This window comes from Bubalus bubalis, chromosome 2 (assembly GCF_019923935.1).
Source record: "Bubalus bubalis isolate 160015118507 breed Murrah chromosome 2, NDDB_SH_1, whole genome shotgun sequence".
In the NCBI taxonomy this organism is placed as follows: domain Eukaryota; kingdom Metazoa; phylum Chordata; class Mammalia; order Artiodactyla; family Bovidae; genus Bubalus; species Bubalus bubalis.
In genome coordinates, this window is record NC_059158.1 from 2,233,607 (window position 1) to 2,261,282 (window position 27,676).

Below are 27,676 nucleotides of genomic sequence, written 5' to 3' on the forward strand. Positions count from 1 at the left end.
TCACATTGAGTTATCTAAGGGATAAGAAGGCATTTAAACAGCAAAATCATCTTGTTTTCCCAGCTTGAAAATTTTCACCCGAGTCTGGTACCACAACGAGATCAGGTCTCGGAACTACGCCCAGGATGCAGAGACCTCTGCCTTCCATCCCCTCTCCAGGTTCCTAGAACTTGACGACGGTTTTTACCCAATCAGCGCGCACCTTTAAAGCCCCGACCAGGGCCGCCGCGGTCCCGCCCCTCCCGGAAGTGCGTCATGTCGTGCGCTCTGTCCCCGGATGCACTTGTATATCCGGATTCTTCGAGCGACGCTGAACTCCACGGGTCCCGACGCTGTCGGCACATGCGCGACGGCCCTGTTCTCTCTTCCTCCGCCTCCCCTGGCTTCCGCCGTCCGCGGAGCCGCCGCCACCGCTGCCGAGGAGTCAGGAAGTTCAACATGGCCGCCACGGAGGCGCCGTCGCTGCGGGAACAGCCGGAGTAAGTAATACGGAGGCGCGGAGGGCCTGCGCTGGGGGCTGGCCGAGAGGGGACGGGCGGAGCGCCGCCCGGGCGGGCGAGCGGGCGGGAAAGTTCGCGGCCCAGCGGTCGCGGCCAAACTTTGCCTCCCGCGCGGCACCGTGGGGGCGCGGGAGGGCGGCCTCAGCGCTCCGCCCGCCCGGAGGCCCTGGCTGTCGGGTCGAGGGCGGCCGGGGCCCGCGGCGGCGTTGCCCCGGGAGGCGAGGGCGCGAGCGGCCTCTACGGGTCCCGAGCGCGAGGCCGCGGCGCGGGCGCGCCTGCCCGCCTCTGAGGCGACGAGCGGGTCTTCCGGAGCAGCCCGGGCGGCGCGGCCCGCGCGGCGGCGATCCCCGAGCGCTCTTTTCCGCAGGCGGCTCCCGCGCCGCCGCCGGTGTCAGCCTTCGGGGCTGGGGGCCGGGAGCAGAGGGGCGCCGGGCGCGCCCTCCTTCACCGTCCGGAGCCGCGGTTGGCGGCCGGCGGGGCGCTCCCTCCTTCCCGCCCGGTGCTCTCGGCCCCAGCGTCCCCTCGGTGTTTTTTCCTCCTCTGCCTAGTGCAGCTGGTGTGCCAGCTCGCAAACTCGAGGCAAAGTAAGACCAAGTCCTCGGTTCTGAGACCTAGGGGTTTTGGCCCGAGTTTACAGCGCTTCTCTGGGAGCCCCAGTGGAATAAAGAGTGGGAACGGTCAGCTCCTTGCAAACCCGAGCGGTTCGTGTCTGTAATCAAGCTAACGTAAGCATCGATGCGGCCGAGTGGACGCATCCTCGCATACTCTGCTAGGGTAACCCTTCCCTTACTGAGAGCAGTGTGTTCTGTTTTCCGTGTGTTTGCTGGGAAAGCTCAGGAACCTAGGAGAGAGAATGGATTTTAAGACAGTATTCTTGTAGCGCCTTTTTTTTTTTTTTTTGCTTGCATCCTCATTATCTGATTTGTTTCCAGCTGTCTTGAGAAGAAGGTAGAGATAGTCTCCCGGCAACTTTGGAGTGACCAGAGGAGAAATCTTTGCACCTCCCCAGCCGGCCCATCGCTTCACCGCTGTGCATCCAGTGCCGGACTGCTTGGGGATTTGCTTTGCTAGGCAGAGGGAGTTACCAGAAGACTTTCGTTTAGGGCCTCTGAAAGCTGCTCTATTATCTTCACAGTTTGACTTAAAAGAGGGCACGTGGGTTCTGAAGTAGACCTGCCTCTCTCTCTCTTTTTCACAGAGTTCACAGTGAGGCCTTGTTCCGCGCTTCATGAGAAGATCCTATGAAAATCTTAGGCTATGCAGCTGATTTTTCTAGTAACCTGTTTAAATTTCTGTAGTACTATGTCCATTCTTTGATTTCAGGGACGGTTTAGATTCCTTTTCAAGAAGGATGCAGCCATGTTTATACTCAAATAACACTAGCTTTCATCGTATTTATTTCGGCTCCTGCAATGTGAGTGGCACTGAGGTGGTCTTTCTTGTGCCTCCGCTCACACACACATGCACACACGCACACACACTTGGTGAGCACAGAGTATTCTGTCTATATGTGTCCCACCTTCACTTATTTGAAACGTTTTAGTGTGGAAAATGACAGTTTACTAGGAAAGCAAGTACCATGTTGGCTGCCCACAGCGAGTGCTGAAATGTAATGTCTGAGTAGGTTATTTTTGAAGACACAGCGAGGAGTTCACAGTTACGTGGAATCTCCTCCAAGTGGAATATTTTGAAAAAGTAAAGCTCCTTGAATGCTTTTTAGTGGCTTTTAAGTTTGTCGATGTCTTTAGCTCAGTCTTTTTTCATAGTTTCAAGCATTTAAATTTTTATATGCATTGACTTACTTGAACTAACCCAGACCAGGTACTGAGCAAATCCGACCTCATTCAGTCTTTATGACAACCCTGTGGAGGCGGTCCTGACACTCCCCACATGTACAGTTGAGAAACTGGAAGTACAGAGGAATTGAGTTAGCTTGCCCAGGGTCACACTGAGTGACAGGTGTAGGGTTTACACCTGGGCAGCCCCGCTGTGGAGCCCTGCTCTGTGCTCTGGTCTCTCACTCTATGTTGTGGTTCCTTTTATTTAAAATATTACTAGCCTTTAACATTTGAAATAATTTTTATTTCCAGTATCCCAGAAAGGTTCGTTTTTATGATATGACAGTTCCAACTCTTTGGAATTTAATAGCCCATTTGGAAAGAGTGGGGGTGGAATGGTTCCTTTTGAGACTGGTTGGTCTTTTGAATCCATCCTTATTTTTGCATCTGCATTAATTCTGTATTAAAGGAGTCTCACTTGTCAGAGAAACAGGCTTAGTTATAATTATTTTCCTTGTTGAAAGCAGTGGCATTCACTTTGCTCCCCATTGCCCCCAGCTCCAAAGCATGAATTGAATGCCTCCCATATAAGATGTTATTAGGAATATTCTTAAATATATATATGTGAAGAGGGAAGTTAAAATAATACTAGTGGTTGGTAATTGGTCGCTTTATTTTAAAGTTGTTCCATGGCTATTTTTATTGTGCCAGATGCCCCAAGACTCTGGGTGGTTTGAAGGATGAAATAAGCTAACCTGTGAGTAAATACTGTTTGACACTACCATGCTGTCTGCGCTCTGAATGCAGCTTTCCTTTCAAATGAGATTTGAAGGATGTTACTCAGCTCTCAGTAAGTACTGGTTTATGACAAACCTGTTGTAGACCAGTTTGCTATAGAAATATACCTACTAAATGTGTAGTGTTAGATTGCAAAATGTAAATCATCCAAGAAGGTGATCAGGTTTCTTTACAAGAAACCTTTTCCTAAAGCTTTAGAAGAAAGTTGTTAATGAGCCTAAATTAAGTGACCTAGCACAAGTGTGCTCATTATATGCGACATGGGTGCCATTGAGGGGCTGAGTTCAAGTTTTCCTCGTGTGCCTAGTCAGACTTCAGTTATTTTCTTTGAAATTTGCTTTAAGAGATCAACAGAAGAGGCTGGAAGTCTGCTCTCTGCCTAACCCCAATGTAAGAGAAGTCTGGAGTTAAGGTTAAGCTAGCTGGCCCTAAGGCACTCAGGTGGCATTTTATTAGTAACCTAGTCATTTCTTGAGTTAACATTCATTAAGTTACGATGAAAACTGGGATTGCTCCTGGGAGAGGCTGCAGTGACTTTGGGCACTGTGATGTTGATCCTGATTCTCGGAAACTTTAGATGCTAGGTTTTCTTTTGAATGAAATTCCTCTGAAGGTAAACCCTTCAGTATTTGGATTTGAAATGCCTTGGGAAACTTGTAAATTATAAGTAGCATTGGAAAAGGGTTAGAGGAGCACATTTTTCTGTGGGGAGATGATTAAATCATTTGAGGGTATTGTCAAGAAATAGGCGTGTGCGCTGGAGCGTAAGTGAGCCAAAAACAAAGTGTTCCCCTTCAAGAGCTGAGCGTGTGCACAGACAGCATAGACCAGCGTGGCCAGCGATGCTGCCGCATACGTTGTTGTTCAGCCACTCAGTCGTGTCCGACTCTTCTGTGACCCCATGGCCCGCCAGACTCCTCTGTCCATGAGATTCTCCAGGCAAGAAGACTGGAGCAGGTTGCCATGCCCTCCTCCAGGGGATCGTCCCAGCCCAGGGATTGAGCCCACATCTCTTGCATCTCCTGCATTGGCAGATGATTCTTTAGCACTGAGCCACCTGTTGTTACTCTGTGAACCATTCCCTTGACACAGAAGAACTTACTGAGTACCCGCTCAGGGTTAAATCATCTCTGGGCCTCGGGGATGGAGCAGTGAGCTAAATAGATTAAGATCCTGCTCCACAGGGCTTATGTTATAATAGGAGGAACAAACAGGAGTTGTGCTAGGTGGAGGACAGTGCAGGGGAGAGAGGGAGTGTGTTTGTGGTAGGGTGGGGGTTGTAGTTAAGTGAGCTGGTCAGGGAAACTTGACTGAGAAAGTGGAACTTGAGCCAAGACCTGAGGTAGATGAGGGGCCCGGCAGTGTATACTTCCCGGGGGAGCGCCCAGGCCCTTACGTGCTGGGGAGGAGAGCCGTGGGGTTGGGGGGAGCAGGCTCCGCTGAAGGGAGGCTGGGCTGATGCTACAGGTCTTGTGGAGGGTTCAGGTTTTCACTCTGAACGAGGCAGGAAGCAGTAATCAGCTTTCTCTCGGGGCTGACAGTGACCTGGAGTTTTAAAAGCATCTTCAAGCAGAAGCAAGAGCTCTGACGTCCGCTGTAGCACCAGCCTTCCCACCAGCTGGGTGTGCCCATGCCCTCAGATGAGTCCTGTCTGCCTCCTTGAGTGTGACGTCACATCTGTCGTGGGGACACAGGCAGAGACAGCACTTCTTGAGCACTTGAGTGACTGCTTTTATGTGTATGAACTCATGCAGTGACATACCTGTGGTTGGTCAGAAGTGTTATTTGCCCAGCTTTTCCAGTGGAGGACACTGGAGTGGCTTGTCTGAGGGCACACTGGGGGTATCTGTTGCAGGCGGTGGCGGAGCAAGGAGGTTTGACCAGGACCCTTGCTCTTTAAAGTCACGTTCTGAGTGTCTGTGGGCAGCTCCCCAGCACCACGGGGAGTAAATTTTCCCAGTGTCTGAACAGTAAGCACGACTGACTTTGGGCACGAGATTTGTGCTGGGCCTTACGAGCTGTGCATGTTAACTGTGCGGTCCTCACTGTGTGCTCGGAGGTAGGTACTGTTCCTTTCTCACAAGCTCACACTCAGTAAGGCCACGCAGCTAGTCAGTAGTGGGACCAGGACTTGAGCCCCTGTAGCCTGGCTCTGGAGACTTCACCACCCAGCTGTCTGTTTTCTGGGGCATTCTTAGAGGGTCTTTAGATTGAGTTCTAGCTTACTGAGTAGAATTTTGTACTTTGGGCACTTAGATTTTTATATTCCTGAAAATCATTCTCAACCTTCATAAAGGTCCTAGTTCTATTTATCTCACACTTTCCCCCTGTAAGTCAAGGTTCAGGAAAATGGACTTATACCCCACCTTCTGGATTGTGGGATGGGAGAGTTTAGGAAAGGGAGACGGTTACCTATATGAGGTTGTAGCCTATACAACGAACACAGTTGAAATGCCTTTGTATCTTCACCTTAAATCTGTGATGTCCCCCCGCCTCCTTGATAGAGCCATGTTGTTGGGTATTTTTTAATATACAGAGATACTACACTGTCTTTTTCCAAGTCTTTGAGAAATTTTAATGATCCCAGAACACTCTTTATCCTGTGTCCTCTTATACTCCGTTAGAGAGAAGTCAGGCCAGACTGAGACCTGACTCAGATGAAGACACAGCTTGCTCTGCAGCTTGCTAGTACTTTCTCCTTCCCCATAGTCCACAGTGCCAGAAAAGGGCGTTAGCAGTGTGACACCCCAAACCCCAGGTTCCTGCCGTGTGGTGGCTGTGTGTTCTCCACGCCCCTCACCACTGTGAGCCAGGAACTTTTCAGGTGTCCTCCACTGTGTCGCGCCCCTGCCCTGCCAAGTTTACTGAAGACTGAGACCAGGCTGGGAGACCGTCTGTCGAGCAGCCCGACCTTGCAGTTCCTGAGCCTCTCCACTGTCTCAGCTGTGTGCTCCCAGAATCCTCTGCTGTATTTCTCCATCTCCTGGAATCAGTCCACCTGAGAGCTTAGCTTCCATTAGACCAGTCTCTTCCCCAAGTTTGACACCCTGGCAACATTGATCTTTTCCTTTTTCTAAAATACCCCTTAACCTTTCTGGTTAATATCATACTCATTCTTCAGGTCAATGTTATTTACTCAGCCTGTTTTTTAATCCAAATAAATACCTTGTTGATAAACTTCTCTCCCCCAAAGTCCCTGCTGAACAAATCGCTTGGGTTTTTCTGTGATCCACAAGATACCTTCCTTGACCGTTTCAGAATGATTTAAAGTGATCCGGCAGTGTTCCCATAATGCCCTTACTCAGGTCTTTATCTCCAGTGAGGCATGTGATTCTTTTCCACTGGAAGTTTCCTTAAGAGAAGCAAGAGATTTTTATTTTCTGCTGCCTGACTTAAAGCCTACATTATGTGTAGGTGATTTTCTTCTAAATGTTAAAAAAGATTGAATAGACTCATTAATTCTTAACTTGCAGGAGCTCTTTGTAGTATATGGTGCAAACATTAAACTTACTATTAAAACATTAAGCTTATTAAAGTATTGGATCAGATCAGTCGCTCAGTCGTGTCTTACGCTTTGCAACCCCATGAATCGCAGCATGCCAGGCCTCCCTGTCCATCACCAACTCCCGGAGTTCACTGAGACTCACGTCCATCGAGTCAGTGATGCCATCCAGCCATCTCATCCTCTGTCGTCCCCTTCTCCTCCTGCCATATAATTTGGAGGACTTGAGCAAATTAATCCATATTGTTCCAACCGGATGTCAGGAGGAGGATCACCTGCTTCTGGTGACCCTGGAGCCTCAGCCTTGAGGATGCGGCTGGTCATGGTCAGGAGCAGACGGCGTCCGTGGTGGGAGCCCAGGGCAGGATGGCACGGCGATCTCATCACGCTGCCCAGAGAGAGGGGGGCACACGGTGGCTAAATGCCGCTTACAGGCCCAATATTGGCTCTAGAGATTTAAGTGTGTGTGTGTGTGTGTGTGTGTGTGTGTGTGTGTGTGTGTGTGTGTGTTTCTGAATTTCAAGTGGGGAAAGTGATTAGTGTCCCGATGGATGTTATTACTAATACTTTATGGAAAAAGAATGGGCAGGTTCCTTTAGTGTGGAGTGGTATGGGAAATGCTGGTTTAAAAACCACATTTCTGAGTGACTGTTTAAGAAAGTCAGTGTTAACTTACTGTAAAAACTACTGGTTTGAATTTCCTTTTTTACAAAGTATAATTATGTTAACCCCCCCCATTATGTATTTCCTTTAATACTTTGAGTATGTGAGTTCAACCATTAGAAACAGAGTTAAATCCCTGTTCAGCTCAGTTCTTGCCCTATACCTTTGAAATAAAATATTTCAGTGGCTAACTTCATGTATCACATCGAGATATATTTTATCATTGCTATTTTTTTACGACTGAATGCTCCATAAGTAATGTGTCTTTTAAATGTGTTTGATACGTTTATAGGATGGAAGATGCTAATTCTGAGAAGAGTGTTAACGAAGAAAATGGAGAAGTCTCGGAAGACCAGTCTCAAAATAAGCACGGTCGGCACAAGAAAAAGAAGCACAAACACAGAAGCAAACACAAGAAGCACAAGCATTCCTCGGAAGAAGACAAGGACAGAAAGCATAAGCATAAGCACAAACATAAGAAACACAAAAGGAAGGAGGTCGTCGACGCTTCTGACAAGGAAGGTATGTCTCCAGCAAAAAGAACTAAGCTTGATGATTTAGCTCTGCTGGAAGACTTGGAGAAGCAGAGAGCCTTGATTAAAGCTGAACTCGATAACGAGTTAATGGAAGGAAAGGTCCAGTCTGGGATGGGGCTCATATTACAAGGTTATGAGTCCGGCTCTGAAGAAGAGGGGGAGATTCATGAAAAGGCAAGAAATGGAAATAGGTCTAGTACTAGATCTTCAAGTACGAAGGGGAAACTTGAACTTGTGGACAATAAAAATAGTACAAAAAAGCGAAGCAAAAGCAGATCCAAAGAACGGACTAGACACAGGTCTGATAAAAAGAAGAGTAAGGGAGGTGTTGAAATAGTTAAAGAGAAGGCAACAAGGAGCAAGTCAAAGGAGAGGAAAAAGTCAAAAAGCCCCTCCAAAAGAAGTAAGTCCCAAGATGAAGCCAGAAAGTCCAAGTCGCCTACCCTCAGACGGCGCTCTCAAGAAAAAGTTGGGAAGGCCAGATCTCCTGTCGACGACAAGGCTAAAGTCGAAGATAAAAGTAAGGCAAAGGACAGGAAGAAATCCCCTGTTATAAACGAAAGTAGAAGTCGTGATCGAGGCAAGAAATCGAGATCCCCAGTCGACTTGAGAGGCAAATCCAAAGACAGACGGTCACGGTCCAAAGAGAGGAAATCGAAACGGCCTGAAGCCGACAAAGAGAAGAAGCCGGTCAAGTCTCCCTCTAAAGACGCTTCCTCTGGAAAGGAAAACAGGTCACCCAGCAGAAGACCTGGTCGAAGTCCCAAAAGAAGAAGTCTGTCTCCGAAACAGCGGGACAAGTCCAGAAGAAGTCGATCCCCACTCGTGAATGACAGGAGGTCTAAACAGAGCAAGTCACCTTCTCGAACCCTGTCGCCTGGCAGGAGAGCCAAGAGCCGGTCCTTGGAAAGAAAACGCAGAGAGCCCGAAAGGAGACGCCTCTCTTCTCCAAGGTAACTTGATTTCAGAGCCGTAGTGGTTCCTACCATTGCAGCAGATTTCAGTGGAGAAGCTAAAGCTATGGACAATAAAGACAGAGGTGATAAGAGTTTTTAGTGTTCGATATGATCCTGTCCTGTCTGCTGACTGTGTTACTGTTTGCTTCTGTCAGTGTCTTGACTGTAGGTGGCTTTTAAATGTTGAACTTACTTTTTTTTTTTTAAGTTCTTAATTTAGTATCTGATGTGCAGAATCGCACCTTTAAATCCAAGAAATTTGGTTGATAAGTCTGAGTCTATGCATTTTATGGGAAAGGTGTTAGTTTCTAGAGCAGGGATTGTTTTTTGAATAGTGTGGGCTGGAATTTTTAAAAATGGAGGTATCAGTTTAAGGGTTGTGACCTGTCCATTCTTTTGAATTGGTGTGATTTTGAATCATAACAATATATTTGGAACTACAGTTGGTTTTTTTGGTCCCCAAAATACAATTGAAAATGGGAAATTTTTTTGTTATTAACTCATATACCTGTAGTCTCATTGTAAAATTATTTTTTTTAATCAGTTGTAATAAAAATAATTCATATTTACATAATAACATTTGATCCACCAATTCTTGTCTCATAACTTCATGAATTCCTAGCCATCTACTGTGTATAGGTATAAATATGAATTGATGTTGAAGTTTAAATTATCCTCTGTGTTGAGAAGCTTCAAGAATGCAGTTCTCATTAAGAGCTCCTGTTGATTCTTTACTTCTAAGTGATGGAATGGTCCCCTGCCTGTAGCTCTGCATGGAGACAATGTTAGTATCTTAACATCTTTTCTTAAGGATCCTATTCTCTTTCAGTTGCTTTCAGTTTGAAATGGAAATTCTTACAAGTTCTTTAAGGGACTGGAGTTGAATATTTGAAACGAGTTTTTAGTGTTAGTTTACAGAAGAAATGCATGAAATTAGAGACGTTTAAATCCTGCAGGAAACCTGTAAACTCACTCTTCCCATCCCTCCTCTGCCGCCACTCCTGAGGCAGCAGTCTTTCTTCAGCCCCTTCTCTATGCACATGCTACTTCTTAAAAATAGGGTTCATACCATTCATGTTAGCCGTGGTTTTCTTTTCTCATCAAATACTGAGTGGCAGTATATAAGGGGTGTTTGTTACATAAGAGCAACATGATACTTCACTTTGTGGATGTATCATAATGTATTCAACTTCCTTTGTTGAGACTGATGAAAATTGAGGTTGGTTCCAGTTTTTCACAGTTGTGTGCAGAGATATCCATTGAGTCTGTGTAAAGCTTCTTTTAGGGTAGTTTCATAGAAGTGGAATTACACAGTCTGAGATTACGTATATTTACATTTCAGAAAGACACTGCCACATTTCCTTCCAGATAAGTTATACCAGTATTTACTTCCATGACATGGTGGACTGGCATTTTCTCTTAACTCTTACCTAAAGTTCCTCTCTTCTAAGGTTAATATTGATTGTAAAGGGATTTTATTCTTAATTGATTCATTAAAAATAAGGCTCTTAATTGCAAAAAAAAAATGTCGACAATTTAGAAAGAAATCAATGCTCAAACCAAGGGAATGGAATATTATTCCTTATATGGGCAAGTTTTATCTGAAATGAGAAAAAGATAAACAATATAAATAATCTTTACTAATTCTTCACATGGTGAGACCAGAGGAAATAGACCTTCTCTTGTGTTACTGTTGTCACCTGAATTTTTGTTACAAAACATTATTCTGTGTTTGCAATCTTTAGGTTACTGTGCCCTTTCTTAAAGTGCCTTTACATGTAGGAGAAATTCGCTTATTCTGATTTGATTTATTCTTCTCTGAACCTGTATCTGGTCCCCTTAAGAACACGACCTCGAGATGACATCCTCAGTAGGCGGGAAAGGTCCAAGGATGCCAGCCCGATCAGTAGGTGGTCTCCAGCTCGAAGACGGGCCAGTAGATCTCCTGTTAGGAGGAGGTCTCGTTCCCCTCTCAGACGGAGCCGGTCTCCCAGAAGAAGAAGCAGGTCTCCTCGGAGAAGGTAAAGCCTCCCCTTTGGTCCATCAGACTGGAGCTTTTGAAGCTCAGTGGGTGGGTTTCTGTAACAGCCGGCTTTCTCTAAGAAACTAGCTGTGGTACCATGCAGTCTTTCTGTCCCCAGCGTGCGATATTTCACACACACAGATTGTTGAGTTTTGCTCTAAACTTAAATCAGTGTTCATTAAAACATTTCTGCTGGCCCCTTAAAGACTTTATTTTTAGAACAGTTTTGGATTTATAACAAAATCGAGCTTTTGAAAAGTACGGAGAGTTCCTGTAACATCCGTGCCCCAGCACACTCACAGCTCCCTAACTTCAATTGACCTTTTCTGTATATTATATATATGTCTCTGTTCTCCTCAAACAGGGACAGAGGTCGGAGGAGCAGATCACGTCTGAGAAGGCGGTCTCGATCACGGGGTGGTCGTAGACGTAGGAGCAGAAGCAAAGTAAAGGAAGACAAATTTAAAGGAAGTCTTTCTGAAGGAATGAAGGTCGAGCAGGAATCTTCATCTGATGACAAGTAAGAATGGAACTTTCCTATAACTTCCTTTTTGCAAATTAGACAAACATGGTGTGACTTGAAAGTCTTTAATTTCCATCTATAATTTTGATCACAGCTAGTGATGACTTTTAAGCTTAAGGATCTGTCTTTTGTTTCCAGTCTTTGTGCAGTGAGATAGGTGAGGAGAAAAAGGAGACGTAGAAGGTTAAGTTTACTTGCTGGGATTCCAAACCAGGACAGTTTAAAAGCAAGGATAGAGTGAGATGGCTTAAGGTTTCTGTTCACTTACTGATGACCGACGTTTTCCAGCTTTTATTTTTTTAAATGTATGCAAGTTAACAGTTTTGTACTCTATAAGGATGTCTGGAATTAACATGTATGGATGTAACTTTTCCTAAGCCTTGAAGACTTCGATGTTGAGGAGGAAGATGAAGAAGCCTTGATAGAACAGAGAAGAATACAAAGACAGGCCATCGTTCAGGTATTGATTTTAGTAACATTTTGATCAACAGTCCTTAAATAACCACTATTTAAACAAAATTAAGGATTTTTACTTTAACAATTAAGTGTTGGTAGAGCACTTGAATAGGTCATGAAAAAAAGATAGTTTCTTAATAAAATTGAAATCGTTATCTTTTTTGTATACATAGGATTCCCATATAAAGCCCTTTTGTAAGACAAAATTTGGAGTGTGCTTCTTAACTTGGAAGAATTTCCTTTAGCGTAAAAATTATATATATTACAGCCTGTTATATGTGAGAAAAATTTTTCTTTAACGCCTAGTAAAAATAGTAGATTTTCTAATACAGATGTGCATGTTTAAATGGAACGTCTCAATAAATTTAAGACTCCTTGAAAGACGAGTGATGCAGGAGTTGGGCGGTAAAGGGTGTCACGTAGGCCTCAAGACGGTGAGCTGTGCAGAAGGCTGCCAGCTCTCCTTGGCTGTCCTGAGGAGGCCTGCCACGCGTCCTGCGAGCATGGCCGTCCTCATAAAGTGCCTTCTCTCACCATCATGTGATGGGAGGTGAGGGTGGAGTTGAGAGAAGAATTCTGGAAGACACGAAAGATGCTTGGGTGCTGTAAGGAGGAAGCAGACAGGGAAAGGGTAGGTGTAGCAGCCTGTGTGAACTTGCAGCAACCCCAGCATCTCAGAGCAAAGGGCAGAACTGGAATTCCAGAGTACTTGGGGCGTAACTGGAATTCCAGAGGCGACTTTCCTCCCTGGGGCATTGCGGAAACTGGTACTGAGCAGTTACTGGGCACCGCTGAAGACTTGGTTGAATCTTTTTCTGTTCTTACCCAGGTCCACAATCCCTTATCTCCAACCTTTTGGGCAAGATGTGCTTCAGAACTGAGAAATATGTGAATTTTAGAAAGGTAATGTGGTGCATACATGTATCTTACTTAGCCCCTGAGTGGGGGCGAGCACAGCACCCCATTATCAGACACTGGGAACGTTCCGCTGTGAGATACCTCATGTTCACACTGGGAACATTCAGAGAGTCCCGTCTTCAGGTCAGATTCTGCCACATAATGAACGTGCACCAAACGTAGAAAGCCTCCCACAGCTCTGTGGGTCTGGAATCGCATATAAGGGATTGTGGATCTAATTCAGCTAAGGCATCAGTACCTTTGTTTATTTTTTTTTTTAGCATTATTTGACACTCAGGTTTTCAGTGCAGCTCCCCCGATTGGTGACTATCACCCTCTGTGTTGTCGCTACAGAAATACAAGTACCTTGCTGACGACAGCAACCTGTCGGTGCCGTCCGAGCCCAGCAGCCCGCAGAGCAGCACCCGCTCCCGCTCCCCGTCTCCCGATGACATCCTGGAGCGTGTGGCTGCCGATGTCAAGGAGTATGAGCGCGAGAACGTTGACACGTTTGAGGCTTCCGTCAAAGCCAAGCATAATCTGATGGCTGTTGAACAGAATAATGGTGAGTGAGTTAGATTTCTGTAACTATGCTTTTCTCCCCCAGGTTGTTAGCTCCGTCACTTCACCCAGAGGTTATTTGGGGCAGGGGAAAGGAAGGGGACGAGGAATGCCGTGTTCAGAATACCCCAGTGAGTGTCCCTGTAACCGCAGCTGGAGCTCACACTCGGTCCACCACACGTGTTCAGTACCTTTGGTTCTGCTTGCTAGAATATTTGAAAGCAAAGCCATGATTAATTTCACCTGGGAAAAATCCAGTTTGTATCTCTGATAAGGTTTCTAAAAAACACATTACTTACACTTGGTAAAATTGATGATTTTTAAATATCTCATGTCTGTAGTTCATTGGTTTGAATCAAAATCCAGATATGGAGTTTAACCTTTTGAGGTATGAATTGGCAATTTAAAGAGGAGCTTTCCTGGTAGTATATAATTGTCACTTGTGTGTGCTCAGTCATGTCCAACCCTTTGCAACCCCATGGACTGTAGCCCACCAGGCTCTTCTGTTCATGGGATTCTGCAGGCAAGAATACTGGAGCGAGTGGTCCATTCCTCCTCCAGGGGATCCTCCAAACCCAGAGATCAAATTCCAGTCTCCTGCATTGGCAGGTGGTTTCTTTAACCCCTGAGCCACCTGGCAAGCCCAGTTGTTGCTTAGTTATTAGCATAGTTCAATGTTAGTGAAAGTATCAATATTAGGTTTTTTAATTTTCTGAAATGCGTTCTCAGTAGAAAGTGGATAGCTTTATATATCTTGGGTTATGAAGTGATATTAAGTTGGGTTTTAATGAAAAACTGATAAACAAGAAGAAAAAGTTTGAATTGCTGTTAGTGATTTTCCATTGGTGTATTATTTGTGTTTCAGTTTGTATCTCTCCATTTTCCAAATACTAATGCTAATTTCCATTCAGGTTCATCTCAGAAGAAGCTGTTGGCACCTGATATGTTTACAGAATCTGATGATATGTTTGCTGCCTATTTTGATGTGAGTATTTTTAGTCATAGAAAGAACTGTTGAAATCAGTACATATAGCAAATACATATCTGGGTGGTATGTACATACCTAGTGAGAAAGAATCAGGGCTTCATAAAAGCTAAATACAAAATGACTTAAATGTGTAGTTATTTTCTTTTTAAACAGCTCCTTTCTTGGATTTACAGACATCTGTGTGTGTTGTGGTTAGTGGGGGACCAGGTGACATGAGTAATTTTCAGGCTTTCCACTCAGGGCTTCTGTATTGGGAACCTAGGATTTGGAGCTTAATGGAATTCATTGAAGAACCAGGAATGTTATAAGGACTGGGTTAAGAAATTTTTTCTTTTAAACATTTTATCAGTTTTTTTCCTTGAGAAATGGTCTCAAAAGTAGCAGACCATTTCCATCATAAATTAGGAGACATGAGAAACACGGAGGCTTTGGTGACGGGAAGTAGGGGTGCACCCATGCAAACAGAGAGCACACAGCAGGGGGATTAAAAGTGGACAGGGGAGCAGTAGTGTCCGGGACCCTGCAGACACCAGCGACCGGCTTCAGCAACAAGTCGCGTCTACAGCGTGAGCCACGCACACAGGAGACGGGTTAAGAGAGGATGACGTGATTCTGAGGCAGCTTCCCTTTCCTGGGTGTGAAGGGTTTTCCCGGTGTCCTGGCGAGTGATGCGTAAGGAAAACGTCTTCAGAAGCACCAGGCGCTCCTGTAGTGCAGCCAGTGATGCTCCATGTGGAGCTGGGAAGAGACCCGGGGTGTCACATGAACAGGGCAGTAGGAGAAATGTGAAGATAATGTGAATTTTTCCCTGAGCAGTACTGTGATACAGGAGACTCAGGAATCGTGTTTCTGTTGTATTGCATTTACGTGAGTCATAGTAAGAGTTTATTTAACTTGGCATGAAATCTTCTTGTCAAGAGTTTATAGGAAGTGCTTTAAATGTCTGCCTAAATTGGGGGTAAATAGCTCATGTTATTCCCTTAATTTCAGAGTGCGCGTCTGCGGGCTGCTGGCATTGGAAAAGATTTCAAAGAGAATCCCAACCTCAGGGATAACTGGACTGATGCAGAAGGCTATTACCGTAAGTTCACAGTCCTTACTCATTTCAGAGTTTATCATAGTGCTTTGTAAAATTGTGTGGCTCGAGGCTTCCCACGTGGGAGGACTCTGGAGGTCACACCCCAGTGCCGTCACTTGCGAGTGTGGCACCGCCAGCAGCTGCGTGTGCCCGAGCCGCCGCCCAGAAGCCTCGCAGACTGGAGTGCAGCGCGACCCGACATGCACCTTAAGTCTGTTCAGTTACTTTCAGGCCCCAGGTAATCCTCCGCAGGGGGCAGTGCCAGTCACGCCAGACTGCAGCGACCACGGCACTGCTTCCTTGGGGTTGGGGGCGTCAGCAGTTGCCGGGTGCTCCCTGAAACTTCTGTAGTGCTTGGAGGCCTGCAGCTTCTGGCGTGCAGTGTGGAGGCAGGGCCTTGGGACTGGTGTCCAGGAAGCCACGCACACTGGAGCGATTTGGCGCGTTACTAACACGCTGTGTTTCCCGCCTTCTGATTTCTGATGTGTCTCATAGTTCTGTCCATTAATGTATCACGGTCAGAATTCTAATGTTCTAGTTTACCTTTTTAGGTGTGAACATAGGTGAAGTCTTGGATAAGCGTTATAACGTGTACGGCTACACGGGTCAAGGTGTGTTCAGTAACGTGGTCCGAGCCAGGGATAACGCGAGGGCCAACCAGGAGGTGGCCGTGAAGATCATCAGAAACAACGAGCTAATGTGAGTTCAGGGAGCTGCAAAACCAGCTCAACGCAGGCGTTCACAAACAAGCGTGTTTTTAAACAGTGACAGCAGTCTGTGTAGGACAGCTTGGGGCTTATGAAACGGCAGAGCAGCTCTTTGTGGGTATTTAATTTATAGTCACGTGTTGTTACATGTGACACCTTGGAACTGTCGACTGATTGTATTCAGTTCGTTTTAGTACCTACAGTGTAAACTGTCCGCTTAGACCCCCTCCTCTCTGCCCTTGTCTTACGGCTGATCTTGACTGTGACTGTCATAACCCCGAGACCAGAGGTGCAAATTCGAAGGGTTGTGTTGCTTGGCTGTCACCGAGCATATGGCCTGCAAAAGGTGACAACTCAGGTCTAGGAATCCTTCGTATCTTTTATCTGTTGCCTTTTCTCTTTACGAACAATGAGGTCATTGCCATACTGCTTTAACACAATCTATGCCACACTCTGGAGAAGGCAATGGCACCCCACTCCAGTACTCTTGCCTGGAAAATCCCATGGATGGAGGAGCCTGGTAGGCTGCTGTCCATGGGGTTGCTAAGAGTCGGACACGAGTAAGCGACTTCACTTTCACTTTTCACTTTCATGCACTGGAGAAGGAAATGGCAACCCACTCCAGTGTTCTTGCCTGGAGAATCCCAGGGATGGGAGAGCCTGGTGGGCTGCCGTCTCTGGGGTCACACAGAGTCGGACACGGCTGAAGCGACTTAGCAGCAGCAGCATTCCACACACTGAGCTGCATTAAAGTCAACTTAGTGTTGGTTTAGGAGCACTAGAAGTGTCTAGATTTATGCTGAGGTCCTGGGCTGCCCTGGGCTTAGAAGGTTAGTTCGATGGAAATCCTCAACTTCTGTATTATAGACACTAGCTTTAAAATATGGCTTATTGTCAAATTGTAACTAGAATTTTGGAGGAGGATATTTGCATCGAAGCATCTTGAGATAAAATGTGCCAGGTTGATTTCCCTCCAAGCAAGGTGGGTCTGTTGCTCAGTGTTTCTGTTTTGTTCACTGATTATTTTGGAAATTAGCTCCATGAAAACAGTATTTGGCCAAGTGGGAAGTATTGCGTGAATGACGCAGAGACTTGTCCTTCCTTAACAGATCGTTTATTAGTACCTAAAAAAAACTTAACACATCGCTAAATAAATATATAAAATAAATACACATTATTTACTTTTCCTAAATTCTTGGTGTATCCAGTTTTGACCTAATTTTCTTTTCATTTCAGGCAAAAAACTGGCTTAAAAGAATTAGAATTCTTGAAAAAACTTAATGACGCTGATCCTGATGACAAGTTTCATTGTTTGCGACTCTTCAGACATTTTTATCACAAACAGCATCTGTGCCTGGTGTTTGAGCCTCTAAGGTATGATGCCTGAACCTGGACGTCATGACCCTGGAAACTCGGCTTCCCCGTCTTGCATCCTCAGTTCAGACAAATGCTGTGACCAGTTTTCTGGGTGGTTGGTGTTTTTTTCCAGTTGGCTCTGGCTCTTGTCTTTTAACTGTTGGTGAAAAGTTAGCTGCTTGACGGTTGTTAACGTGTAGACAGTAGTTGGCTGTGTGCCACATGCCCACCTTGTGTGGCCTTGAGCTCAGCCGAGAGTTCGCTGGAAGTTAAGTACTCCAAGGAAAGATTGAGCCAGGATGAACAGGAACGGGAGTCATGGAGTAGGAATATGATTTCAGCCTTTGAATCCATGTCTTCGTGTTCCTGCCCATTCTAGGTCAGTGGGAATTGTACCCCTGCGTATCTTCCCTTCTCTTCATTTTGGAAACTGTGTTGTGCACACACGGTTCATACACTCTCATTTTAGTGTGGCATAATTTATCAGAGATCTGGGCAGTGGGCGGGAGGGTTCTTGAACAGTGTTTTCATTGTATTTCATTCTCTGAATTGATTTTACTTCATGCTTGAAAATGTTTCTGCTTTTTTAAATTTTCATTTTTACCTCTGATTTTTTTTTTTTTTCTTTCCTACAAGTATGAATTTACGAGAGGTGCTAAAAAAATACGGCAAGGACGTTGGCCTTCACATTAAGGCTGTCCGGTCCTACAGTCAGCAGCTGTTCTTGGCTCTGAAACTCCTTAAAAGATGCAACATCCTCCATGCAGATATCAAGCCAGACAATATCCTGGTAAGTCAGCGATCAGACGGCCTTGTTCATCCGTACAGCTCCTTCTGTAACGTGGTCACCACCGTCTTCTAGAAATTACATCTTCCAAGAGTCATTCCGTGTATTAATTACCCATTACAAATGACTTTACCAGTTTTTCACCCTTTGGAAATTGGGCCATGAAGTGTTAGAGTGAAATATATGAAGAGAGAGGAAGTAGGCTGCTGTCCGGACTCCTCCGGTTGATGGATGGGTTTCGAGTCCACCAGACCCTGAGAGTTCTTGGATGCGTGATGACGGGCTTCCTCTGCTGTCTGAGCTGCAGTGCTGCAGGTTGGGCCTGCTTTGGTAAGGCGTGCTCACCAAAGTGAGGCAGTCCTTTGTTCTCTAGCTTCATGGCGTGAGGGACGTTTAAGGGAGTCGCCCTCTCTGAAGTGGACGTGTGGAGTTGAGTTTAGGGTGCCCAGGAATGATCCTCGTCCTTTGTTCTTTACCGGGGAAGCCCAGGTGTGGTTGGGCCTGGTGTGGAAGGTGTGCCTCTCCCAGTGCGTGGCTTCTGCTGTGGAGGTCAGGTTTCCCGGTGTGTATGTTTCTGAAGCCTCATCCCAGTGGGGTGCTTGGTCCGCACACACCCCTTGTGTCCCCAGCCCTTCCTCGGCCCTGGTCATGCTGTCAAGAGCCGAGGGCGTGTTCACGGGTGGGGTATCTGCCCGTAGCACATTCCACGTGTTTAAAGAAAGATCCCTTTAAAGTGTGTTTCAAACTCCTTACACTTAACACTTGGTTCAGATTTCTGTTTTTCTTTTTAAATATCTTAGACCATTTCCTTCCAGACTCCCACATTATCAAGGCTTTCCATTTTGTTAAGTTTGGTCTGGGTTGATAAGGTGCTGCATTTCTAAGGTAACTTGGGGTTTGAGGCGATGAGTGTTCTCAGTGCAGTGGTAGGCACAGTATGAGTTGTAGTCTTGCCTGATCAACTTCATAATTAACTTTCACCCCAGTTTTCTTCTCTTTTTTTGAATTACAAAATACACCATCCATACCAGAGAATGTGTCAACTATGTGCCAGTCACAAGTAATCACACAGTGAACAGCATCTCTGTAACCACTTTGAGGTTAAATATAAGACATTTGCTATTGTCTCAGAACCACTTGTCTTTAAAACTTCATTTATCTTTGAGTTAGTGCTTAACTAGTATAGGTTTTCACGTGGATTTCAGACAGTTTGGTGTTCTTCCTAAGAAAGGAGGAAATAAATATCAGAGACCACGTGGAGCTGCTTGTTAACGAAAACCCCAAGCTTTTAGCCCAGCATTTCAACTGTCAGTCTGACAGAGTAGTGTGCTAGGCTCCCTGAGGGCCAGTGGATGAGGGCTTCCCGGGTGTAGGTCCCCAGCTGCTGGTAAAGACCCTCCATCCACCCAGCACCCCCTGAAAGCGGCCCTGGGGTGTTTGTCCGTGATTGTTGAAACTGCATCCTTAAGTAGCTGAATGCAGTTTATGTTTAAGAACGTTGGAGCACTTCGCGTTTGAAGATCTCTTTTTTCCCGATTTCCCCAGGTGAAGCCTGGTGCTTGATCGTTCCTGTTGCTCTCTTAGTTCTGTGGACGTCACCTGTAGTAGCCAGTCCACGATAGCCTGGGAATGGCCCGGTGGTGTTTGTTTAAAGTGCTGGGTTTCTGTGGGGTGGGAACAAGAGGCCAAGTTCAAGTCCCAACTCGGAATTTGTGTGTGTCTCTTTTGAAGGGGGGAAGGGACTCTGGAATGTGACTTATCTCCACTTGTTAACCCCCGAGCATGCTTCTGACTCAGGATGGCATCAGGCATGGGAGCACCTCAAGCCTTTCTCAGCAGATGTCACTGTTACTGTGTATGTGGAAGTATTTGCAAAGGGAAGGAAACCGATGACTAATAGAGTGCTCATGTTTATCAGTTTTGCCAGATATGTTTAACATTTTCTTGACTAATACTTTCTTTATACTTAAGGGATTTAATTTTTTTTAAGACTTAAGTGCTAAATTTGGGATGGTCTAACAGCTTCAGATGAAGAATGTTTCAATTCTGTTTTTGTCCAATTTAATCTGAATCCTTCTGCTTTCATTGCCATAATTTTCTGGCAAACGAAAGTTCAGTCCGATCTCTTTTCTATGACCATCTTCATGTTCCTTTAAGTAATAACTTAACTGTGTTCGGGTTTTCTGGGGGGTTTTAGAAGATACTTGGCTTCAGTGCTTTCTCTCACTACTCCAACCTTTTCTAAATAGCATTGGTTAGAATCAAATTCACTTGGTATTATCCCATATTTCCTCGTTGAAGAAAGTTCTTTAATTAGAATACTATAGCTCTTAATTATTCATAATTAAGAAATTGAATTATAAAATAATTAGGAAAGGAATTTTTAAATGAGTGACTTTTGTTCTCAGTATTGGAAATAACTTCTCAAAGCCAATTATTTTTATGATTATGTCTTAATTATTCCTGGCCTGAGTCAAACTTCCCTGATAAAATGTTTTGCAGGTTAATGAATCAAAAACTATATTAAAGCTCTGCGACTTTGGGTCAGCCTCACATGTTGCGGATAACGACATAACGCCTTACCTTGTCAGTAGGTTTTACCGCGCTCCTGAGATCAGTAAGTTTCCTCCAGAGCTCCTTGACCTGGGCCGTCGTGGGCGGGGGGAGCCCCCGGTTCACTGGGCACCGTTTCCTGCTGCACTTGAGCAGCCGCTCGAGTCATTGCCAAGGAAGGCAGCCCTGCGTCCTCAGGCGGGGTGACGGCAGTTAGCTGTGGCAGAAGTCACAAACGGGCATGGAAGGCCTCGGATTTAGAAGACTGCCGCATTACTCTGGCCTGGTCATCACGTCCTGTTCACGGCTTGTCTGGGACCTGTGCGGTTTTCTCCTCTTTTGCCTTGGCTGAGGCCGGTTAGCCCCCTCCACAAAAGGGGAAATGAAAAGATAGAAGAAACATCTGCTTTTCCTGCCTCTTCAATTGCTCCCCAGGGCCTCATTTGTTAAGGTTTTTAAGAGTCCCTGTTAAGAATTGGTGGGAAGGCACATGAGACTGATGCTGAAGTGTGAGTGTTGAGGTAATGGTTATATCGTCCCAGTTAAATTAATGCCCCTCTTGATGGGAATAAATGGAAATAAGTAGTAGTTGGTTGATAGTATCCTCGTATATTAAAACTATATTATGTTTTCAGTTATAGGTAAAAGCTACGACTATGGTATAGACATGTGGTCTGTAGGTTGCACCTTATATGAACTCTATACTGGAAAAATTTTATTTCCTGGCAAAACCAATAACCATATGTTGAAGCTCGCCATGGATCTCAAAGGCAAGATGCCAAATAAGGTAGGATGTTTGGGTGAGCTTGTTTTTACGGTCTTAGCTCTATCATCCTGTCGATTTGTGGGTGGCTGACGCTCACCCTGGTGAGTGTACACCAGTTTCTGAGAGGCAGGTAGCTGGCTACCCTGATTCCTGAGCTCTTTTCAATTAGTGGGTCTAAGCAGCCAAGAGCTCCCATTTCAGAATGGGAGAATCCCATCTTCCTTTTCCTATCTGAAGGCTGTCCTTGTGCGTTTCTTTCCCCTCCTGAATTAAGCAGCAGGATGTGTAGGGTGGGGCTGTGTTGCAGGAGGTGGGGGTTGGGGGGCGGAGGGCATGGCTGTTCCCACTTATCCATAGCCTTCCCTTGTCCTGCTGACTGCTCCTGGGTGACACATGCCCACCCTGGTGACTGTGCGGCGAGACCCAGATGCTGGTAGGTTAGACGGAGTCAGAGGAAGGACCTGGTTATTGGAGAACCACAGGGGCTATAGGAAGCGGGACTCGAGGGCACTCGGCTTATTAAAGGTTGGACGCTGCTGGGCAAAGGAAAAGGTGCCAAGAAAGGTCACATGAAATGACATCTTTTTAGGTTCTATTCAGATTCTCTTGTGTTGAACTTGTTTAGACCAAGACAGAAATTAGTTATGTTGGTTTTTGCTTTAATAAGGTCTGACCTGGTGTCATTTCAGGGCTATTCCTAGAACATAACGTTTTAAATGTCCTGAGGTTTCTTAAACTGCCAGGAGACAAGGCCTCGCTTGTGTAATGTTTTCCTGTCTAAGAACAGCTGGTTTAAGTCTTTGTTTAGTCTTCAGTTTTGAATAATGAAAGTACAACTTGATATTGTAATGGGTTTATTTAACTCACTGCCTGGGAAAATTAATTTCGTGTTATTAAGTAGTTTTATGTACAACATTTATATTTTTTCAAATATGTTACTTTCTCAAGAGCAAGGAATCTGAAATCATTTTCAAATAAGTAAGCAACCCAGAGAGACTAAGTAGTAGTATTTGTGTGACTTATATATTAGGTTATCGGTAGATCAGACTGTTTTGTAAGAGCTCAAAATCCAACTTTTGTTTTATTGCCAGATGATTCGGAAAGGCGTATTTAAAGACCAACATTTCGATCAAAACCTCAACTTCATGTACATAGAAGTTGATAAAGTAACCGAGAGGGTAAGTGTCCTCTAGGTGTGCTACATTAAATGATTATCTTACAGTTCATGGATGGATTGAGTGTTGGATGGTCTAGGAGCTGTGAATATTTTAAAACACATCTATTCCTGTTCCTGTTGGCCAATTTCTGAAATAAGACACATCAGGTGATGAAAAGATGTAAAAAAGTTTGCCTAGCATGAGTTTATTTTATCGTATTTAGGCCTTTTTCTCTTTCCTTGGATCACTTTCTTGGTCTGGCTTTGCATTCAGCTTCCCTGCTGCTTCCAGATCTAAAAACAATTCTGATCGTGTTAGTCTCCCTGATTAAAAATTCTTCCCTGGCGCCTCTTACCTATAAAATACTGTACTTAATTCCTCAGAGAGCCTGCTGTCCCCAGCGGGGGACGTCCCCCTTCTTGCGACTCCATGGACCAGCCGCTCCGCGCCTGGTGGTAGGCCAGTGGGCGTGCGCTGTTGCAGACCCCATGCCTGTGTTCATGCACCAGCTGTGATTTTGAATTCTCATAAAATTCCTGTCTGTTCTTCTGATCTTTTTATAAAATTACAGAACCCTGTTTAAAAAAGCCATCATGGCTAACTTGGGGTTGACCTTTTTTCATTTAAGTTTTTAGGTTATATGTGTCTAGTAATTTATTTAGAGATACACATTTAAAAAATTATTTGTAGGAGAAAGTTACTGTCATGAGCACCATTAATCCAACTAAGGACCTGTTGGCTGACTTGATTGGGTGCCAGCGACTTCCTGAAGACCAACGTAAAAAAGTACACCAGCTGAAGGACTTGTTGGACCAGATCCTAATGTTGGACCCAGCTAAACGGATTAGCATCAACCAGGCCCTGCAGCATGCCTTCATCCAGGAGAAGATTTAAATGAGATGAAGAAGCTCCAAGGGTTTGAGTAATTAAATACAAAGACTGAAGAAATTTCACAGCAGTTTATTAATGTATATAAACTTATAAATATTTCTCCAGCAAATTTGAGGAAGCATGATATATTTGAATTAACACCAAGGGTGATATTTCTTTTAGAAATGTTAGTTAATCTGTTTTGTGTCTTATGTGAAATCTCACTGTAGAACTGTTTTAATCGCCAAGACTGCACAGAGAATTACAGTGCTAATGTAAATGGTTGCAGTTCACATAAAAGACAAAAGCATCTGTTAAAAAATGAGTAGGAATATGGGTGGTTGATTTATTTTTAGCAAACTTGGCTTCATTGTGGTCTTCAGATCAATGGCCAGCGTAAATGCTGTTTATATTCACGTTTTCCTAGGTGTGTGTGTGCAGGCCACAGCAGCATGCCCTGGGCGTAGTCAGTGCCGAAGGGGCCTGTTCCTTCTTGAGCCTGCCTGCAGGGACGGTCTCCTCTTTTAAAGCAGGTTGTGTACAGCATTCAGTACACTGAAGGTAAGCTGAACCATCAACATCACCGGTGTGTAAGATGTTATTTTACTGGAAGAGTTGACAAATGAGGGACGTTAGCGTTGTGGCAGAATTCCCCGCATGTGTGAGAGCTGATCTTGTTTTATTTTCTGGCATCACAGCTGTGGAGTAGGCACAGTTTCTGTTCTGTTCATCACATTGCGATTGGAAGAGAACGCGCTTGATGGGTAGAGCGCCTTCAGTGTACTGTTTCTTAGTAACTTTCATTTTTTTAAATCAACTTGCTATAGACTTTATACACATTTTGTTAAATACAGTTCCTAGTGACAGAAACAGTGCGTAGTTTCCTTTACTGATAACAAAGGTTGAGGCCTAATTCTGCAAGTCCTCATATTTAAAAGTTAGATAGACAACGTAATGAAATTTTTAACTATTTGTATGTCATTTTGAAAGTGTATGCTTTATGGTAAAAAGTGTTTTTCATTTGTTCATTGTTTTCATTATTTGTGATCATGTTGTCTTTCAATACAGGCATAAACCTTCCACTCTTGAACAAAGCAGCTGCTTTTTAAAAGCGGTAATTGCTTCTTTACCTTTTATTTCTTTTGTAAAATGAAGCTTTTCTTTAAGGATGTGACTTTAAAGTGTTGTCTACTGCATAAAACAGTTGACCCTCACTTACTGTAAAGTGAAGATTGTTCTGCTGCATGTGGCGTGGACCATGCAGATTTCTGTATGTTCTCAGTATGCATCACTAGATAATAAAGTCTTTTGTGAACAAGGCATTGGTAGCCATTTTTAAAAGTTTTTGTCTTCAGTGCTGGTAAGTCAGGTAAACCACGTAGAATGAAAAGCAACCTTGCGTTTCTTCCCTTGATTCTTTAACTGAAAGAATTACTCGTTAAAGGTGTAAGCTAACCAGAAATGTGTAATTTTATTAATAATTAGGATCCTAATTATTTCATCAAAAAATTCTACCCGTATTGTCAGCTTTCAGTGTAGTGAGGTAGTTCCTATAGGTCGTGGGGTAGAGTCCAGGATTTAACTAATGTTTCTGCTGTTTTCTCACTTTTCCTTCTGATGGTGCGGAAAGAGAACAGGAGACGGGGCACAGGCCACTCACCGCCTTCTCCAGGGTCTGATTTGCTGAGACACCAGCTGCACCTTCTTAACAAGGTTATTTCTGACAGCATGTGTAGATAAACATTTAGCAACAGTTTAAATCAAAATCATGTCAATCAGTTTGGTTTTGCAACACAAAGGAATTAGTAATTTTTTTTAACATGGTAGCAGAGAATTTCAGAAATGTAATCTTTTCTGTTTGGGTGGTAAAATAAATGCTTGTCTCCCTGAGGAGTGTGTAAAATAATCAGATTTTTAGAGGTTAACATAATATTTTAAAATTGTAAATGGGATTTTTTTATTCACCCAGGCACCTAATTACAACAAGCATGCACATTTTGGTGCATTCAAGAATGGAAAATCAGAGTAGCAGCATCCTTCTGGTGGGTTTTGCTCCATTTAAAGGCATGAAATGACCTGCAGCCAGGAAGGTGCAGATGCTATCCTAGGCCAGCTCTGACTCTGCCCCCCTCTCCTTGTGGTGTAGCCGTGAACCATGTGAACGCCAGGCGTGCTCGTCCTCAGGCGGTGAGGCCTTGTAAGCAAGGCCCACGGGTGCAGCTCTCCTGCCTGAACGAAGCGTAGCAATTGCCCACCAGGCAGCTCTGGCGGTCATACACGTGCTGCACAGTGGGGTGTTTCCTACTGATGGTCACTCAGAATAGTTACATTGGTGTGTTTCTGGTGATTTTTCATGGCTTCGTTTTGTATACTTATTTAAGTAAGTTAACTTCCGCTAGAAACAGTTCATCTTATGCCTTCAAGACTGTTACGCGTTCTTGAAACAAACAAAGTCGCTTGTTACCTGTTCTTTGTGTTTTAGGTGCAGCTCAGTGGAAGATGATGGCTCCGGAAGACATGAGCTAAGGTTTCTGTCCCATAAAAGAGTTGAGAACAAAGAGCCCTCCGTTTAATTTCTGTCTGGTGTTTCAGTTTTCAGCACGATGATTTAGGGTGCATTGCCCTTTGGTGTACCGAGAGTAGTGCTCCCGTGCTCACTGTAAAGTGCTCACTCATCACGCTTCCTGCCCCTGCCCCTTCCCTCCCCCGGAGTGAAAAGAGGCGTCAGACCTAGCCGTGTTAGCGGTGTGGACGGGGAGATCCCACGTAGCACATGGCTGTCAGAATCGGACCAAGAGCATCCATCCGGAGGCAATCTTCCGCCGCAGGGGGTCGTGTCTTCTTGGCCGATCGATGCCCAGGGACAGGAACAGGCCCTCAGTGCTGCCCAGCTCCCGGGGCGCCCACCTCTGCGGCTCACCCGCGGGGTCTGCCTAGCCAGTGCTGTTGAGGTCTTAGAATAGGCCACGTACCCAGAGCACAGCCGTGGTCCTCCTCGAGGGGAGTGCGAGGGGTGTGCCCTAGGTCTCTGGTGTTCCGGACTCAGCACTCTCTGTTTGCCTCCATGAGCAGTCTTGATCCTCGCACACGGAGTGGTATTGGATCCCGTGGTCTCTGAGGCAGAGACCCAGAGCTCTGTGAGCCTGCAGGGTGGGGCCAGGTGGTGCGCAGTCCCCAGCAGGCGGGCGAGCCCGTGTCGGCCGCTCTCCCATTTCTCTCAGGAAGGTTTTGCTTTATTTCACTTTGTGGCAAAAATGGTATCAAGTGATTGTGAGACTTGAGGGTCTAAGTCCTAGAATGTGACCCACAGAGCATAGTTTTCTCTGAAGCTGGGGGAGTGGTTGAGCCTACACATCTTAGGATGATTCTTCGGGTAGACCTGTTGTCCTCCAAGATTAAATAAACCTTAAGACCCTCCCAGCATGAGTTCACCTCAGTTCTTATTAATAGTATCCTTCTCCTTTATTCCCCAATGCCTGTTCATTCCACTCTTTTTTGCAGAGTAATTTTTGTGTTAAAAAAAAAAACAAACCACTTTTTTTAATCACCGTAATTACCACTTTCTTTCCCTAAGACATACCCAGGACATGTCTTTGGTATGTGGTGGAGGCAGTGAGACGTGACTTGTCCTTGGGTGCACGCCGCCTCCTCTCCACCTGTAGTTGATCGTGGTTTCATAGTGGAACTCTAGCTAGCTGGGGACAAAGAGAATCTCTGCAGCAGGAATCCCATGTCTTCAGATGCAGGTCAAACCGTTAAGGAATTCCCGGAATTCCCTTCTAAATACTGAGACAGGAAAGAAGCCAGATGGCTAACGTGCAGTGACTTTGTTACTGTTAGGGCAGCATTAGAAATCGGGCTTCCTAAAGTGTTCTCTTTTTCATAGCATCCTAGTTCAGATGTGAATTTTTATAGAAGTGTTCATTACAAATTCATTTGTTTTTTATGTCAGTTAATGTGCACCAATTTGACTTTTAAAATGCTTTCCAGTTACTTTGATAGATTTCATCATCGTGGCATCTTTTTCTCCTTCCACGTGTAGGGTAAGGGACTGTTCTGAAGAATCTTTCCATTTAGTGATCGAGATACGGAAGCTGACCTCTGAAAATACTCAATATGTATCCTAATTTTTCCCAGTGTCCTTTGAGTTGTAACTTGCATTTCAGCAGCAATGTTCCTAATTGACCTACTAGGAAAATGTAATAAACACACCTCTTGTTA

At 44.9% G+C, this 27,676-nt stretch overlaps 1 protein-coding gene across 24 annotated transcripts; it reads left to right on the forward strand.

The window, feature by feature from the left end:
• Window positions 1-273: 273 nt before the first annotated feature.
• Window positions 274-27,676, forward strand: PRPF4B (pre-mRNA processing factor 4B). 24 transcript variants are annotated; one of them, XR_003103557.2, is made up of 18 exons: window positions 274-479; window positions 7,534-8,730; window positions 10,578-10,754; window positions 11,121-11,276; window positions 11,658-11,739; window positions 12,987-13,197; window positions 14,105-14,178; window positions 15,172-15,262; window positions 15,811-15,958; window positions 17,203-17,340; window positions 17,959-18,112; window positions 20,612-20,726; window positions 21,298-21,449; window positions 22,520-22,606; window positions 23,883-24,016; window positions 24,524-24,569; window positions 25,086-25,168; window positions 25,938-27,676. XR_003103557.2 is itself a non-coding variant. In XM_025265082.2 (17 exons), exons 1-15 carry the CDS (start codon window positions 343-345, stop codon window positions 24,012-24,014), a joined length of 3,051 nt encoding a protein of 1,016 aa, XP_025120867.1. In that variant the 5' UTR covers window positions 274-342; the 3' UTR covers window positions 24,015-24,016; window positions 24,524-24,569; window positions 25,086-27,676. The 24 variants fall into 24 exon arrangements, 5 of the variants coding, with proteins under 5 accessions (XP_025120867.1, XP_025120871.1, XP_025120853.1 ...); XR_003103559.2 differs by having other exon boundaries at window positions 25,093-25,168; window positions 25,425-27,676; XR_006543710.1 differs by having other exon boundaries at window positions 25,093-25,168.